The following is an 18093-nucleotide window of genomic DNA, read 5'->3' on the forward strand; positions in this document are numbered from 1 at the left end:
CCATAGAGACAGGTGCTTTTCAAAGAGAATGACTGATTCTTTTTAGTCACCATTTAGTGAACTCTCAGTAAGTGCCCAGTGATACATTAAGCATTTCATTTTATTTACATTATTTTATGTACATTGTTTTCCTATATTCTCAACCTAACCTCATTTTAAAATAGGGAAACTAAAATGCTGAAAGATTCTATAGCTTGTCCAATGTTCAGTACTTAGTAAGTGACAGACATGTGGTTAGAACACATGTCTACCTGAATTGAAAGTTGTTACCACTCAAAATCTTTACCATAAGATGAATTAAGACCTCTTCAATCAACTCACTTTATTTAAACATGTGTTGAGAAGTTATGACGTGCCAGGATCCATGCTAGGGACTACATAGAATATAAAGCTAAGTCAGTCACTGTCCATGCCCCTCAACTGGACTACGTAAGAAATGGAATGGGAGGGAAGACACCCAAATTAACAAATAACAGACATGAAGCAAAATGCACTGGGTGAAGTTCAGACACAGGGAAGAAAGGTCTCAGTTGAATGGACTTCTCATAATCTCAAAAGTGTCCAGTTACTCAAAATTTACAAAATATTATCACTCATCATGGTTCATACATACATAAATGACACTTGTGCTGGTTGTAATTTTCCCCGTGAACATTGTACAGAAACTGGTTCCACTGCATCAGGTATCTATTGCACTGAAAGTGCATAAAACATGAAGTAATATGTTGTAATCTCCAGGGAACAAAATACAAATTGTAGATACAAACTATTAGTTCTAGAGCTTTTCGATACATCAAACACTTCATTATATAATATAGTTGAATAAAATCACGTCCTGGTTAATTTAGTTATATTTAACCAACCAAATTGTCATACATGCTATATGTATATGTATACATTTTCAAAGGTATGAAAACTGATAAATACACCTAATAAACAATATTTAAACTTTTACCATTGATCATTTAGAAAACACTCCTGAAGTTGCACTTACATAAAACCGTATTATTATTAACAGCAATTATCAGTGCCCTGGTGAAAACTCAAAGTACTGGGAAATAGATTTCATATGGTCGAAGGCCAGTTAACAGAATAGGTCAAAACTGTACAAATGTGGAATTTAAAAAAGATTAGTGAGACTATTCACTAAGGCAGTATGGCCTCTTTTTAGGACTTATAAAAGATAAACTGATGTTCTGCTAATTTCTATTACAATATTTCATTATAACTTAGCTTTCCTGAATCCATTCATATAATTTCATTAACCACGAATTCTGTTTGAGCAGCACTTTCTTACTTCACTAATACAACAATAATTGATATTCATAATAATGACCCCATGTCATCACAAGATTCTGAAATGGCTCCTGAGTAAAAAGTGACTGAATTATATTCATTATAACCTTATAATTTTAGTAATGGATACTTTTTTTAATTTTATGGGTTGTTCCTCAAATGAACTATTTAAAATTAAGAGCTTTGTCATGATTTTCTACTTGACACATGAAAAAGATTCATCGGGTTGCTGAAGATGACCTTCTTTGTCAAAGCAACTTCAATTCCCCGTGAGACGCACACAGAGGCCTCTCTGGAGCGTCGGTTATACATCAGCCCCCTTTGCACTCATGGCTCATCTGTTCCCCATGAACCAAGGAGGGCTCCCCACCTCGCATATCCAGATTCTCAGCCCACTCCCCAGGAGGTGGTGCCACCAAGCTCTCCTGCCTTCCAGGGTCTCTTCAACTCTCTTTCCAATCCTTACCAGGAGTGGGAAATTGGCTTTAGAAAGAGTGACATCTTTAAAATGCAGTTGACCCTTGAACAACATGCTTTTGAAATGCACAGGTCTGCTTATACGGATTTTTTTTTATAAATACAGTACATTTAACACTTTCTTTTCTCTAGCCCACTTTATTGTAAGAATATAGTGTATACTACGTAAACAAAATATGTGTTGTTTGTGTTATTGGTAAGACTTCTGATCAACAGTAGGCCATTAGTAGTTCAAGTCTTTGGGAGTCAAAATGTATATTCAGATTTTTTACTACATTGGACATCAACACTGCAACCCCCTGCATTGTTCAAGGGTCAGCTGTAAACACAGAATCTCCCAAGGTGATCACAGAGGCAGGAATAAGGAGGTCTTTCCCCAAACCCAGCCCAGATTTTTTTATGTGAAGTCATTTCCTAGAGAATGCTCAGTGCTCCCAACTGAACACAGAGAATCTGGTTCTCCAGTTTTAGATTGTTCCAGCTAATCTGGGAGTTCAGGGATACTCTAAGGTGAGCCCCTTCCCTAGAGTCATGCTGGAGAGAGCACCCTTCTCCTCCAGCATTACTTGTGCCCCAGAGCTGTGAACCTGGCAAGCTCCCGTGCACTGACCTGTGCAGGACAGAGCTGGGGACTACTTGGGTGCAAGCCCACATAGGCTGCTAACTTCCACTCTCCCTTCCTGGTCTCACACTTCCTAGAGCAGAATTTGTTTAATTATAGGAAAGAGCTGGGTAAAGCATTTATTAAAAATTGGACTCATTTTCTATGTGAAATGTTTATGTAATATTCAAATTTTTATAACATGTATGTATCACTTTATAACCGGAAAAAATAAATACACATATATTTAAAAATTAAAAAAATTGGACCAACCCAAACCAACCAAAATTGATTTTAATACAAAGATTTTCATGAAAAAAAGAGAAAATATTAATGTAAGAGTAAATCACATATATTTTCACTCTTATTTTACTTACTTTAATGGAGTTGAAAATTTCAGCTCATAATCCCTTTCACTCTCATTTTCTAAGCAAGTACACATTTTGCCCATGGTCAAAACAGAGTCTCAAGTACTTCTGTTATAGCTTCTCTCCCTGTATAGCAAAGGATGGAGATTCAAACTGATTCTGTTTAGGGGGTATAGCTCAGTGGTAGAGCATTTGACTGCAAACTGATTCTGTTTGTTCTACACCACACATTCACCAAACTGTTGGAAAGTGCCCTGAAGCAAATATAACATGTGCACTGATTAGCATATATTCCTAGACATATACCAGTCAGAAGACATGGCGCTTTGTAGAGACACTGGAGTCTAGAAACAGCTGATCCCATTTTTTAGGTTAAGAAAGACTTCTGGTTGGGCAGACCTAGGCAACCTTTTAGTAACAGAACATATCTGGAGCACAGATAAACAAACTTTACTAAATCACAGTTGGCAAATTACCGGATTTCTATAAAAACATCAGAATGGAATAGACAAAGGAAGCTCCATATGCTGGTCCCAGATTCTCATTAAGAAGATGTTGATGAAGCTGTGTTTGTGGTTTTGGTTCCCAGGGGAGAATAAGCTGCTGGGGGATCTTCTGGTCCTAGGAGGGGCCACACTGTACGGTATCTCTAACGTCTGGGAAGAATACATCATCCGAACCCTGAGCCGAGTGGAATTTCTGGGAATGATTGGACTCTTCGGGGCATTTTTCAGTGGAATTCAATTGTGAGTAAAAAATGACAAGTAATCCAGACAGCAGATACTCTTAGGGCTTTTTCTAATTCTTTTCATTAGGGTATGGTTGGTCACTTTCTTTTATAAAAATCCAGGCTGGAAACCTTTCACTAACCTCCTACGTGAAATCTGAAAATTCAGTATCTTTCTTACTAAACTTTTTCAAAACTAAAGAAGTTTATTGTCGATTATTAGAGAAACACTTAGTGGACTTTGTAGAGAATTTACAAGAAAACATTAGAAGTACATCGATTCTCCCAAACCGACTAGTGGGTTTTTACATCGAAAAATATAACAAGTGTAAATGCCATGATTTGAGGTACTTCCAAAAAGGACATCTGTTTACTAGAAAATGTGCAGTGTAAGTTTGCCCTTTCATAAATGTGTTCTTTTATTGCCCGTGGATTTGCCTGAATGAACCATATTTTCAAATTCATCTCAGGAATTTAGTGTTTCTACTTTCCTTAAACAGATAAAGGTATAACACAAACATTCACTAAGCATCAAAAAGTCCAAAGCATCTATTCTGCAATATCTTTTATTGGAGCATATAAGTCATCCCTGACCAGTGCCACAGAATTGTGAGAGTAAGTGTTAGACAAAGATAAACACCATATGTTTTAGTGTCACGTAAGGGGTAAAGAATGAGATAGCACAGCCTCCAGGCTAATTTCACCAAATCCATTCCTACGAGGCAAGCGCTGTGTAATTGTATTGGTTCAGTATCTGAAATTCTTTATGGAAGATATTTTGGCATCACCTTAACCATGCTTTGCAAATAGGCTATTTCTAAGAATCCTCCAAATTTTGGTATCCTGAGATACAGGAGGAAACCTCCATCTCAAACAAGGCACAGAGACGAGGACAGTCTCCAAAAATGATTCATTTTTGATTCATTTTGAGGGTGCGATGGCATTTTAAAGCTTTTAAGTTTGGTACTTCAGCTTTGTGAGAGGAAAAGAAGTTGCCTAGTTCAACTATTCATAATCAACACTTTGTAGATCGATGGCTTATTTTATGGATTATTATTCTTGAATCCAAAAAATCTAATCAGACAGCTAACACTTATTGCTTCAGTTATAGTCCATTGGAGCTAACGGAGCTCCTCTGGGCCACCGCTGCCAAAATAACGGAAGTGCCGTGGGGGTGGGTTCGCCACTCGGGGTATATTGTGGGCACACCGAAACCAACGTATGCTGGAGGAGTGATGCCAGCTTCACCGCCTGGTCCTCTTTTCCAGAGCAGTGGTTCTCAAAGTGTGCTTCTCTGACTGGCAGCACCGACACCACTGGTCCCAAATGCACGTCTCTGGGCTCCACCCAGATCTACTGAATCCGAGTCTCCAGGGAAGGAGTGTGAGAACCTGGTTCAGCATGCTCCCCAGATGGCTTTTATGCCTCTAAGTTTGAGAACCACTGCCCTGGAGAATTCTCAATCAGAAAACTGATTTAAGAAAATAATAATAATAATAAAAGCTACAAGCACAAAATTTTCCATACTTTACCATTGACTTTTTAGAGCACATCTAAGCAAGAGGAAACCAAGGCTGTGGGCAGGCTATTTGGTGAAAAGGCCAGTGGAAGCTGGCCTCCACCATGCCCACCACACACCCTCACCACTGTTGCTGACCATTCCTAGCAAGATCCTTCATGGGTAAACCTTCATGGGTGAAACCAAATTAGACTTGCCTATCCTTGGCCTGAAGTCATTTTAAAAATTCAGTTGGTTGTTTCATGACTTGTATAAATCTGGTAAATGAAAGAAAAAAGAGAAGTAGGATGCCTTATAGTAGGATGCTCATCAGGTCCACTTTCTTTAAATTTACAGAGCCATAATGGAGCACAAGGAGCTGTTAAAGGTGCCCTGGGACTGGCAAATAGGTAAGGGATTTGCTCACTTAAAATGCTGTTTTTAGTAAACCCTGAGGAATATGTTTGAAGAGTGATATGGGTAGTAGTGGGGTATGAACAATGAAAGGATTTAAAATGCAGAGGACAAAAGAAAATGAAATCCCTTATCATTTTAGGAATTTTTGTACACAGTAAGAGATGAACTATATGATTCATAATGTTTCGTAATTGAGCTTCTGCCCATTATCATCATCAAGATGCCATTAGTGCAGACACAGAAGTATGTTATTAGGTTAAAGACCAACCGGAAAGAAAAAATGCCCAGAGGCAGTGGTAGAACATAAATGGCAGCAATTTTCTATAGCCAAGAAACACAAAACTGATGTGATCATTAGAAAGTGGCACTTCAGCAAAGGGAAGAAAAATGAACAAAAAGGCATAAAAGAAAACAATTTGAGCCCTTAAAAACCTCTTCAGAAGAGGGCATTTTGCACATAAGAAATGGTTAATTGATCTCCAAATGGACTTGGTGGAAAATACCAGATACTCTTTGAGCTAGTTAATAGTCATCCAGGGCATCTCAGATCCCACCTGTTTTGAAAATCACTTTTCTCTAAAAAATATTCAGGACAAGGATTTAAGATCCTAGGTGATTGCTATAATGATCACACAGCAAGCCCTAGAAAGGAATGACATTTAAAACCTTCTGCCTAGATAACCCTTCAGTGTCTATACCAAGACACATGGGGTGCAGCAGTGAGCACAGAGCTTGGCTTATGAGAGTGCTTGGAAAACGTGTGCACTGTGGATGCAAATGGGAGGAGAAGCCAGATTTCCCACACAGAAGCTGGCTGCTTGAGCCACCTCCAGCTTATGTGAGCTCTGATGTGATTGACAGCTTCAGTGTAATTCTGCTTCCACAAGCAAGGACAAAGCCATAAGCTTCCCTGAGCCACTTCCCCTATCCCCAACCCAGACGTCCACGGCCAGCTCTCTACTGACAGAATTCCCTCTGAAAGCATACTGTGAGCTACAGAATTTTGCATGCCTCTCCCTGGGGGTTATAGCTAGTGACTTCAAGGACTGACCAGCCCTTGTGTCTGTCCCAGAACCCTGCCATTTATTTTCTTTTGAGTTTTGCTCTAGAATGTTACAGTTAAATGAAAATCAATAGAGGAGGGGGTGCAGGGAGGGGAGGAGGGGCAGCTGGGAAAGGAAACCCACTGCAGGTTACAGATGCGTTTGCCTCTGTGACTCTCAGAGCCAGGAAACAAGATGTTACCCATGCTTGGTAATACTTCCCAATGCAGTGGTATAAATTAATTTTATATTAATAGTAACAGCAATAATAAAAAATAATTTTCCTCTAATTATGTGGATGGCATGTGCATGCCCACTGAGGTTCTGATATAATTCAGTGTTAAATGTGTCATCAAAAGGTAGTTTTATTCTTAATTCCTATTGCCATTGTCAATCCCCTGTAGTCCAAGATGATGAAAGGCAGTATAAAAGGAATATATTATAGAGCCATCAGTTTAATTCCTGATTGGAAATGAGGCCAAAATGGTCAAGTAAGGGAACCAAATATCCTTTTCTTTCCAAAGCATCAGTAGGGTTGGGTTTGTGATTTTTATCTTAATCCTCATTACCTCCTCCTGACCAACCACAGGGTTTCATTGGTTTAACTCAGTTCTAGGCACATAAGGTTCGGTGTGTAAATGTTCACTGAATGAGTTAATGACAAGCAAGGGAGATGGGGCCTGTTCCGCCATCTCTCATTTTTCAAAATATAGACAAGAGGGAGTAGTGGGGTAACAGTGAGAGGTGACATTGCCCTTTCTCTCTGGGGAACCGGGAGACAGCATACTAGCTACTGCAACTTGGGAACTGGTGAGGCAAGGAGACATCAGGCCAGGGAGTTAGGGTCCTCCCAGAGCATCCCTGCACTCCTTGGGAGGTCACCCAAGAGTACCAAGCTCTGATTGCTCTGATTGGTCGAAAGCTCACAAGGCAAGAGACCGAAATCCAAGACTGTCTTCATCTCCCATCATCTATCAAAGCGTTCCTCTGTCTTCCCTCTCTTCACATGAGCAATCCCCCTTTGCTGTCTCTTGGATAATTCATATGGCTGACGCTTTATCAAAGTAAAGACATGTTTTTTCTATGGAGCAAGTGGGATTAATATTTTATATTTTCTGCACTCGGAACATTTTTAAAAACAGACTGTTATTATAACACTTGCAAGATACAGAGAGTAAGTCAAAGTGAGAAGACCACAGTTGTGGTTGTTTGTTTTATTTCTTTGTCTTACCCTACTCAACAGAAAGACCGGGTCTGGTTATGTAACTGGTAAATTCTAGTAAAACATACAACCTAACAGAGCTCAAATGTCCTGAAGAGCAGGTGTGTTCAAATCAACATCAGAAATCTAATAAATGGCTTCAACGTTCCCTTTATCCCATTTGCCATATTGTATTAAAGGATGTGTGAACAAATACAAGCTGATGTGAAAATGGAACATCAAAGGAAAGAAAAAGTGTGCTGTGAGTCGGCTAGTTCAGGTCTGCGGTATGCTGGGGGGCTTTGTCACTGCCCTTGTAGGTGATGCTTGTTTTGGTTTTGGTTTTGATTTTCTCTTGGAGACCAAAACAAAGATTGGACCTTTTCCTGAAAGGAAAGATGGAGTAATGGGACCACAGAGCAGGAAAGACCGTAAAGATAACTAAGAATGGACCCTTTTAACTGAGGTTGAATCAGGGGCCTGGGGAGGTGAGGCCACTCAAGGAGTCTCATGGCTGCCTGTGGGGGATGGGGAGTGAGAGGTGGGTACTGATGTGCACCATCGGAGCAAGCCTCATGCCCTTTCCAGACTCAGCCTGATGCATATGTTCTAAGAAGCCATCTTTAAGAATTAAAAATAATGGGATAAGTATCTAGTATATTCAAAGGAAAGTGAAAAGAACATCAGAGGGGTCCCAAAGTGATGAGATAAAAATATGCAGCACACACATGCTACATACATATGTGCATCATGTCTAAACATACCATATCTAACATATCTAAGCATATATCCTATATTATACACCGTGTATGTATCATATATGTATTGTATAATCATTGAGATGCTTATTAGAATCAAATAAGATGCTCCATCAAAGCCCTGATTTCTCTTCATAATAATTAAACAATATAGATTACTGGTAAGTACTCAGATTTTAAAATCAGACAGCATGTGTCCTGAGGCCAAGTTACTTGACCTCTGTATGCTGGTTCACAGATCTATCTGTTTCTTACCTTTATTCTGCTCTGTATCGCAGTGACTGATTCATGCAAACTATACTTCACAGGCTGTCTTGTTAAGTGGCTTCCAACTAGATTTGGCCAATGGGAAGCAGTAGGAGTTTGGAGGTGGAAGGAAAGAAGAAACCAGGGTGTGTCTCCCTGTTTCTCTCTGGGATCAGGTCTCCAGACATGGCTGAGTGCCCTCTGTGATTGTATCTTTGCTAGGCTTTCCTACCTTCCCACCCTTGGCAACATGACCTCCTCCCTGGATCTCTCCAGCTCCAGGAGTGTGGATAACTTACTGCTGTTGCTAATCTCCAGGGTGCCTCATCACCCCTTTATGCCTTATTACCCATTCAAGCACCAATGTGACTTGCCCCCCATATTAAATTTCCTTTATTGAACTGGTAGTATGGACTGTGTTTCTGAACTGATACATTCTGTAGCCTATTGCCTAACCAATATAAAGAGGGTAACAATAGTAATCATTCTACGGTTGTAGATATTAATTAATATATATCAAGTAGCACATAGCAAGCATGCAATCAATATTGGCTGATCACGGTATTCTTTCTAATTTCTTTAACTTAAATTTCTATGCATGAGGACAGGAGCTACCAAATTCTGCCTTTTGTGAGAAAGGAAGCATTTCAAATAAGAAATGGTGATACACATACCTTGTCTATAAATGTAGCTGTTACAGCCATTATGCAGCTGTCAGTCAAAAAACTAATCAGTTCTTTTGTTTGATCCCATTGACTGATTGTTTGAAAACCCTGCATGGACAGTAAGTTGGGTCTTCAGATGCACTGCTAGCACATATTAACTAACTAATGTCCACCTAAGAGCAGCACAACTGCATTCCGACTGTAATCTAATTATGTGTTCATTCGGCTGACGATGCTTTGCTCACAAAACAGGATGTTTGCACATGAAAACATTGGTTGACCTAGCAAAGTGGTTAACTGTGATGGTATATGTATTCCATTCCTGTCTCCCTAAATTTATTGTCTGCAGCTTTAAAAAATAGGTTTAGAACGTTTAAGCTTGAAGCACCCTGACCAGCCTGATGAGTAGAGTAAAACTCTATATATCTATTTTCCTACTTTCCATGGCTCCACCAGGTCCCCTCGTCTCTGAGCCTGCCAATTATGTATCCAGCTCCCTACTGGACAGATGCTCCTGGATGATGCATCAGCATCTAAAACTAACGTGTTCCAAATGGAGCTTTATATTTCCCCTGAAAACATGTCCTCTCTTGATTCTCTCCGTCTCAGTAAATGCCACCATAATTTGCCCCGTTTCTAGATTAACCAGAACCTATGAGAAACCATAGATATCCTTGATGCCCTCCTTTCTCTCAGTACCCACATCCAGTCTATCACCAGGGCTTACTGAGTCCCTACACACTCGGCCATGGCCCTTTGTCTCTACTGCCATCCTGAGCAGAGCCAACAGCATCTCTTGCCTGGATTAGGACACTGTACTTCTCTCTGGTCTGCCATGCTTTCTCCTTCCAGTGCCTTCTCTACACAGCAGCCAGAGCTATCTTTTAAAGATGTGGATCAGGTGTTAGCCACCTGCTACCAACTCCTCAATGGCTTCCTATTAACAACTAGAATAGGATGTCAATTTCTTCCAGAGACCTACACGGCCTGCATAATCCATCCTTTGCCTAATTTTCCACCCTTGTCCCTTCCCACTGCCCCATTCTGTTCATCCTGCACAACTGTTCTGGCCCTGGTAGCTCCTGGACCCCATCAGGCCCTGTCATTGGGGTCTTTCATTTGCAGATCTCCCTACCTGACACATTCTTGTCCTGGTTCCTCCCATGGCCATCTCTTTCTAGTCCTTCAGCATTCAAGGCAAATGTTACTTGCACAAAGAAGCCTCTGCTAGTTACCCTTCCTAAAGCAAGCCCCTGCCATTACCTGTAAGGAACCATTTTCTTCCTTCTTAGCACCAAAGAAAGTCTGAACTTCTCACCTATTCTGTTTTTCACTACTTTGCTAGCCAAGGGCAGAGTAGATACTCAGTGAGTGAATATAAAACATCAGATCCCACATGTGAGAGTCTATAGTGTGACAAGTAAGGTGATGGAAGGGTAGGATTCTGGAACCTTCTAGCTGAATCATATTTAATCTAAATCAGTGAGATGGTTAAAAAAAAAAAAAAAGACTCTGGTGCCTGGACTACGTTCTGACCAAGTTTGATTATTTTTAGTGGATTTTTCGTGGAATAATTTGAGGCTATATCTTGTTCCCAGTCTTTTAATGCCAGATTCCTTCAATAAATACTGAATTAACTTCATGTCTTTCCATGTATTGATCATAGATTATTTAGTATTGCACTTTTAGTAGCTTGGTTAAAAGGAGGATGAATTATTAGTAGCATGAAATCCACTTACCGGAAAATTGAGCATTTTTAGGGATTTAAAACTAATGAGGGAGAGTCACAAGCTATCTGATATTACTATGACTTAATATCTGCAAGAGGACGTATACTTTGCTGAACTAGGAAAGCAATTGTTCTAGTTTTCTCCTAGGACATTTCCACCACACTAGAGGGGGCTGTTGGACTGAGTTTGCATACTTAACATTCAAAATAATATTTTTAAATAGATTTAATATGGCTTTCCTTAAACTGAGAATCAGAAATGTATAATGTGATGATTTATGCCCTTAAATACTTTTCAGATGAGAAAACCAAATTTCTCTTCAGAGGAATCACCAGTCTTCATAGTCAAAGGGACTAGGTGTCCAGTACCTACCAAGTCCTTCCAAATCCATAGAATTCAGATGAAGCAATTGTCCCATGACCTCACCAGACACATTTAACCAAGAATTCCTTTGTACAGGTTGGATACTTTTGTTATAGGTCCACTGAATTATATTGCTTATGTTTATTCTGTGCTTTATTCTTTCAAGGTAGAGAAATGAGCATTAGTTTTTTACATTTGTATTGTATCACCATCTAAGGAAAGGTGAACCAGATTCTAGAGTTAGCTATAAGGTCTTGCTTCAGACTCCACAAAATTGTGTACTTATGGAATCAGTATTGACAGTTGTGTGTCTAGTTATAATGAGAGAATTTTAGAGGATGGGTGGCTGACCATATAGTATTTAAGGACTTTTTAAAATCTTTCTGTTTTAAAAAACTTAAGTCTCTGATAGTCTGTGAAGCATTTACCTAACTACTTCTAAAATAGCAGAGCCTCTATGTGAGAACCCTCAGTATGCTAGGAAAGGTGAGGGGGAAGTAGGCCTCAGTTTGTTTGGGTGTAGGACTGAGCAGGATTCACAAATCTAGAAGAAATTTACAGGTCATGGTGTGCTCAGAGAATGAAGTGGCCAGCCCCAGGCCATACAGTTAGGATTCCAGTTCAGTACTCTGACTTAGTCCGCATCTCTGTGATATGTAAGCCCTTCCATTTTAAGGACCATGTAGTTATTCATCATTGTGAGCAATGCCTGGAACTGAGTAATTTTGCAAACCAAAAAGAGATTTTAAAAAAATGTTTTAAAAGACCTAGACAGTAAAAGTTAAATATAGCACCATTGTAAACAATTCAGAAGCCTTGACCCCATATTCTGACTCCAGCCACTAAGAGGCACTCCTTCCCAGAAGAAGCAAAATATCAGCTTTGTGGTGCGAAGCAGAAAGTTTATTTTCCCCATGATTTTTTACTTTTTATGTTTTAGCTATATATGAGCCAATAATAAAATCAGTTCATAGAGTGAAGAAAAATTCCCTGTGTGAGTGATCAGTGGTGTGCACTGGCCTCCTTTACCCATGCACCGTGGGGTACTCAGAGGCCCCAGAGGAGACCTCGGGTCACTTCTCTTTCCTCTCCTCACAGGACTGCTCTACGTTGGCTTTAGTGCCTGCATGTTTGGTCTCTACAGCTTCATGCCGGTCGTCATAAAGAAAACCAGCGCCACGTCAGTCAACCTCTCCCTGCTCACAGCGGATTTGTACAGCCTGTTCTGTGGGTTGTTCCTCTTCCACTACAAGGTAAGTTGAGTCAGCGCTCCTCTGTGAAGACAACGCTTGGTGGGAAAAAACCCTGTGTAGGTGGGAATGGCCTGCTCTGGACCGCCTCAGTGCTGTGTAGGGAAGTAGGAGCGCAGCTCCGTGTGCTACCCCCAGATACTCACCTTCCCACTAGAAGACAGAGGCAACATTTTGTCACAAAAGACCAATAACTACAGGCACTTGATGGTGAAAGATAAGAAATTGCCATGGAGGGAAGGGCTTTGGGATAATGGGGGACAGTTTTTCTGATACCATTCAACCCAGAAGCTACTCTTTTCCCAGCCTAAAGCTAGTGAGGTTTGTACAGTTCTCAAACTACTACCACATGATGGAGTCTGCTAAACGCACCGGGAGGTATGTTCTTATTGGAGAAAAGATAGAATTCCTGCAATTTCTGTTTTGCAGATATTTTCATAGCAAGCATGAGTAGAAAATGCTAATGCACTTAAACTATTGTTTCTTTACTGAAAGATTAGGGCTTGGACTAAATGAATGCAGAGATCTTTTGAAGCATTTGCAGTTAATGTGTCAGCCTGAAGAAAAAAAAGGAAGTATTCAGTCCAAACATAGCAGTCTTTGCAAATGCAAAACGACCGACATGCTCACCACAGCAGGCAGGACTAATCGGTTACAGCACACTGTAGTCAGATGCTGTCTTTAATGTCTGCACTCACTTCAGACATTAACAGTTGATTGGAACTGGTATAGGAGAGGAGACCCGTTTGTCATTCCTTAGCTATGCTTGTAAGATAAGGGTCAGTGGGGACTCTGACCAGGGTGAAAAAGACCAGTATGAAATATCCAGACAGATAAGACCAAACTAGGGCAAGCAAAAGAAGAGACAGAAGAAAGAGATGTTATTTAAGAATTTGTTTAATGTTTATTTATTTTTGAGAGAAAGAGAGACAGAATGTGAGCGGGAGAGGGGCAGAGAGAGAGAGAGGAAGTCACAGGATCTGAAGCAGACTTCAGGCTCTGAGTTGTTAGCATAGAGCCCAACATGGGGCTCGAACTCAAGAACCATGAGATCATGACCTGAGCCGAAGTTGGATGCTCAACCAACTAAGCCACCCAGGTGCCCCAAGAAAAAGATATTATTATACTCTGGCCATTTCTAGCCAAGTGCTTCAGCCATGATATAACAGCTAATGAAGCTAGCACACTAGCGATGTGACCCCCTGATGGGACATGTTGGCAGGCAGTGCATCTTCAACCAGGTCAAACCAGGTTTGGAGGTTCCCTGAGAAATGCTGAGCTGGAAGAAGTATGAGATGACCATCTAGAGATGACCAGAGGCAAAGCAGCTGAGGTGAATAATCAGAAATATTACCAAATAAGCCAAAGTAACAGCCAAGAAACAGACTAAGAAGGGCAGACATGGGTGGAAAAAAGATGACAAACGAGGTTAGTCGAGAAGACCAAAAGCAGATCTGAAAGATGAGAGGTAGAGAAACTGGCCATGGGCAGAAGACAGGGAAAGGGCTGAGTCCCTATTCTATAAGGTGGCAAAAAAAATGACAGTTTAAAGAAACTGTGTAGGACCGGACAGCCTTCATACACTGCTTGTAATTTGTTTTGTCTGGATGGTACAATTTCTGTTTCCTAAGCACACGCTGGTCCTCACAGGCATAGAAGTCACAGATTTTGCTACCAACCACACTATTGAGAGGAGCGGCTCCCCTAAGAAGCCCCCTCCAGCACATCCAATTATTTTCCGGAGCCCTGGGGACCACCTCACCACGATCTTATCTGTTCAGCACAGTGGCCACCATTTTTCTTCTTTCTTCTGCAGTTAGGCATCCACATCTAGCACCTTCCCACATGACTTCCATCCTTAGCACTTATTCCTGTAATTGTTTTTATAAGCTCCTAGAATACACAGATCCCTTTCGTGGTTTTTAAGGAAAGATGACAAGACCTGTAGTTCTGACTGAGGACTGTAGGCCCTTCTTGGACAGCCAAGATCCAGCCTGGGCCCCAGCATCCCTTAGGGCCATGTTCCTGAAAGTCTCCCTCACCAGCGAGACTTGCTAACAATGCAGATCCATGGGTCACACCTCCGAGAGGATACTATAGTCAGTATTTAGGGATGTGTCTGGGGGAGTCTGTGCTATTAATGGGGTCCCCTGTGAAGCTGGTGTTCTCTGACTTTGAGAACAGATAGCTGGGACGGATACCCGACCAGCAGCCCTTGCCATGCTCGCACTGACTTTTGGTTGGCCCTGAGGCTCTCCACGTGAACGTGCATCAGGAACTGAGGAGGCTGATGCCCAGCTCAGGTCTCACTCTCCGCGGCCTATCTTCCTCTCAGCGTGTGTGTGTGTGTGTGTGTGTGTGTGTGTGTGTGTGTGTGTGTGACTACTTACTTGGGATAAGGTCGTTTGCTGGAGAGGAAACCAGGCAGTAACCCTTCATCATGCCATCAGAAGGGAGGCTGTGTTATCTGAAAACTGAATTCTTGTGTTCACCAATTTGGAGGTGTAGTGGGTGTTTTTATTTCTCAAAGCAATGTCTCACTGTATACATATATTTTGTTAATATTTAACAGATAAATTTCTTTCATGCAATGATTTGTTCAATACAGTAGAGGTTTTCCTTAGTTAAAATTGATTCCTCTTGTCTTTTTTAAAATTCAACTTTCAGGGCAGCTGGGTGGCTCAGTCAGTTGAGCATCCGACTTCAGCTCAGGTCACACCGTTCACGATTTGGAGCCCCACGTCAGGCTTCTGTGCTCACAGCTCAGCTTCAGATTCTGTATCTCCCTTTCTCTGCCCCTTCCCTACTTATGCACTGGCTTGCTCTCTCTCCTTCTCTCTCCCTCTCTCTCTCTCTCTCTCTCTCTCTCTCTCTCTCTCTCTCAATAAATAAATAAATATAAAAACATTTAAAATTTTTAAAGTAAACTTTCAAGATAATAATAGATTCACATGCAGTTTTAGGAAATGATACAGAGAGAGCCCCATTTCCTCCTTACCTCGTTTTTCCTCATTGGTAACATCTTGCAAAACTGTAGCACAATAACCGGATATTAACACCGATGCCATTGGCACACAGAACACTTTCATCCCCACAAGGGCTGCTCATGTTACCTTCACAGCCATGCCTCCATGCCTCTCCTCCACCTCCATAATGCTGCAGAACTTCGTGTTTATTCTCCACTTCTCTAAATTTGTCACTTCAAGAATGGTATGTAAATGGAATTAACCAGTATATAACCTTTAGGGTCTGACTTTTTTCACTCAGCATAATTCTCTAGAGATTCATCCAGATTGTTTCATATGTCAGTAGCCCATTCCTTTTAAACTGCTGAGCACTTTTCTATGAGATGGATGTACCATGATTTATTTAACCATTCCCTTGGTGAAGGACACCTGGTTTTTTTCTGACTAGGGCTATTACAAATAGAGCTGCTCTGAACATTCATGTTCAGGTTCTCGTGTGAACGGGTTTCCTTGTTCTGCAGTAAACAGTCCAGAGTCCTAGTGCCATGCATATGGTCATCACATGTTTAGTTTTATAAGATACTGTCAAACTGTTTTCCAGAGTGGTCTATTATCTTTTATTACAAGTACATGTCAGAAAATAGAGATAAATCCTATTACAAATTGATACAATTTTATAGTGTATATATACACATATATTTTATAGCATATATATTTTTACAGTTCCTTTGTATTTTAATGAAATATATTTTTATTTCATATGAAAAAACTATTTAATAAAATACATTTCTGTTAAATGTAATTTATTAAATAAAATAAAATTTAATAAACTACTTTGTTACATGCTTTATGTAAACTTAGCATGTCTGTATCTCCTTGTCACTTAATGTCTATACATAATATGTATGTGAGTCTGAATGAGTGGTTCTCAACTCTGGCTATACATGACAATCACTTGGAGAGAATAGAAAACATAGCCATTCCCAGGTCCCACACCAGAGAGTCTGATACTGTTTGGACAGGAATGGGGCCTTTTAGAAGCTCTGTAGGTGATTCATCACTTAAGAATCACTCACACACAAGATCATTTTTAGTGGATATATAATATTCCATGTAGTGGTTTTAGTTTATTTAACTCAGGGTTTCTTGACCATGGCACTATTGACATTTTAGACCAGGTGATTCCTTGTTGGGCAAAGAGGGCATGTCCTATGCATTATTGGGTGTTTAGTGGCATCTCTGGTCTTTGCCCACTCAATGTCAATAGCATTGCCCCAGTAGTGGCAATCAAAAATGTCTCCATATGATGCTAACTTTGAGAACCATTGATTTAACAATCCTTAATTATTGAACTCAGGTGATACCTCTTTGGGGCTAATAATTTGGGGAATTAGCTTATACTAAATTTTTGCTCACATTCAGTGTTTCAATGTTCTTTTTTTAAATCATTTAAAAATAAATCTTAAAATTGGTCTGTTTCATTTCTCTTTTGAAACAGAGATCTTTAAAAATAGTTTGAGAATCCTATTGACCAATCAGGAACCCTGCAGAGAGGCAGTATTTGCAAAGCCCTGTTGCTATTATGGTACCCAGTATTACAGCCCAGACAATGCTCCCCTTTGCTCTCATTGTACCTATGCTTGACTCTACATCTCTGAGTTCGTGAATAAATACTGCCTTGTACTGTTCTTTCCTTATTTTATGAATAGTATTTAATATCTGCAAAGAAATAAGTTAAATATTCAATTTAAATCTAGAAATTAAAAAAAAAAAACGTTCTTTTGCCTCTTTTTTAAAAGAATCTCCCAAGCAATGCTTGAATTTCCAATCAAATAGACATTGCTTGGAAAATTTAGGACTTTTTTCCCCTGGGCCCAGCTTATCTGCCTCTAAAATTGGCCTTGGGCTTCCCAGATGGGGTGGATCTGAGTGGTTTGTAGGTTTCCCACTAGAGCCAGATGGGCCATCTCAGAAAATTGATTTTTAAAATAATGCTTATTGGAGATACTTTTATTATCATGAGCAATTTATGGTCCATGTAAAAATCTTGGCAAATTTTACAAAGTTCAAAAATGATGATGTCATGTGATGGGGTGTGTGTGTGTGTGTGTGCGTGCTTGGGGGCAGAGAGAAGATAGTAACATATTCACAGGTTCTCTTCTTTGGAGAAATGTCTACTTAAATTTCTTGCCCATTTTAATTGGGTTATTTAGTTTTTTATCTTGATTGTAATACTTCTTTATATATGCTGGGTAGTATATACACTTAACAAATACGTGATTTATAAATATTTTCTCCCACTCTGTGGTTGGTTGTCCTTTCATTTTCTATAGTGTCCCTTGAAACATAAAATGTTTGATTTTGATGCAGTGCAGTTTATCTAACTGGTGATACTTTAAAACATGAAAGAAACCAAGTCAATCCCACAGGGGACTCCAGGCCACAAGTCTGCCCCGGGTGTCCCCAAGGATTCTCCTCTCCAGGGCT

General features: G+C 40.2%; 1 protein-coding gene across 1 annotated transcript in view; it reads left to right on the plus strand.

Moving 5' to 3' along the window:
• Positions 1–18093, plus strand: part of SLC35F1 (solute carrier family 35 member F1) — a 182126-nt gene that overhangs the window by 136851 nt on the left and 27182 nt on the right. Inside the window, exons 6-8 of the mRNA XM_029943216.1 lie at positions 3332–3488; positions 5325–5377; positions 12489–12643. Of these exons, the coding sequence (XP_029799076.1) occupies positions 3332–3488; positions 5325–5377; positions 12489–12643 (365 nt within the window). The remainder of the gene's footprint in view (positions 1–3331; positions 3489–5324; positions 5378–12488; positions 12644–18093) is intronic.

This window comes from Suricata suricatta, chromosome 7 (assembly GCF_006229205.1).
Source record: "Suricata suricatta isolate VVHF042 chromosome 7, meerkat_22Aug2017_6uvM2_HiC, whole genome shotgun sequence".
Classification (NCBI taxonomy): domain Eukaryota; kingdom Metazoa; phylum Chordata; class Mammalia; order Carnivora; family Herpestidae; genus Suricata; species Suricata suricatta.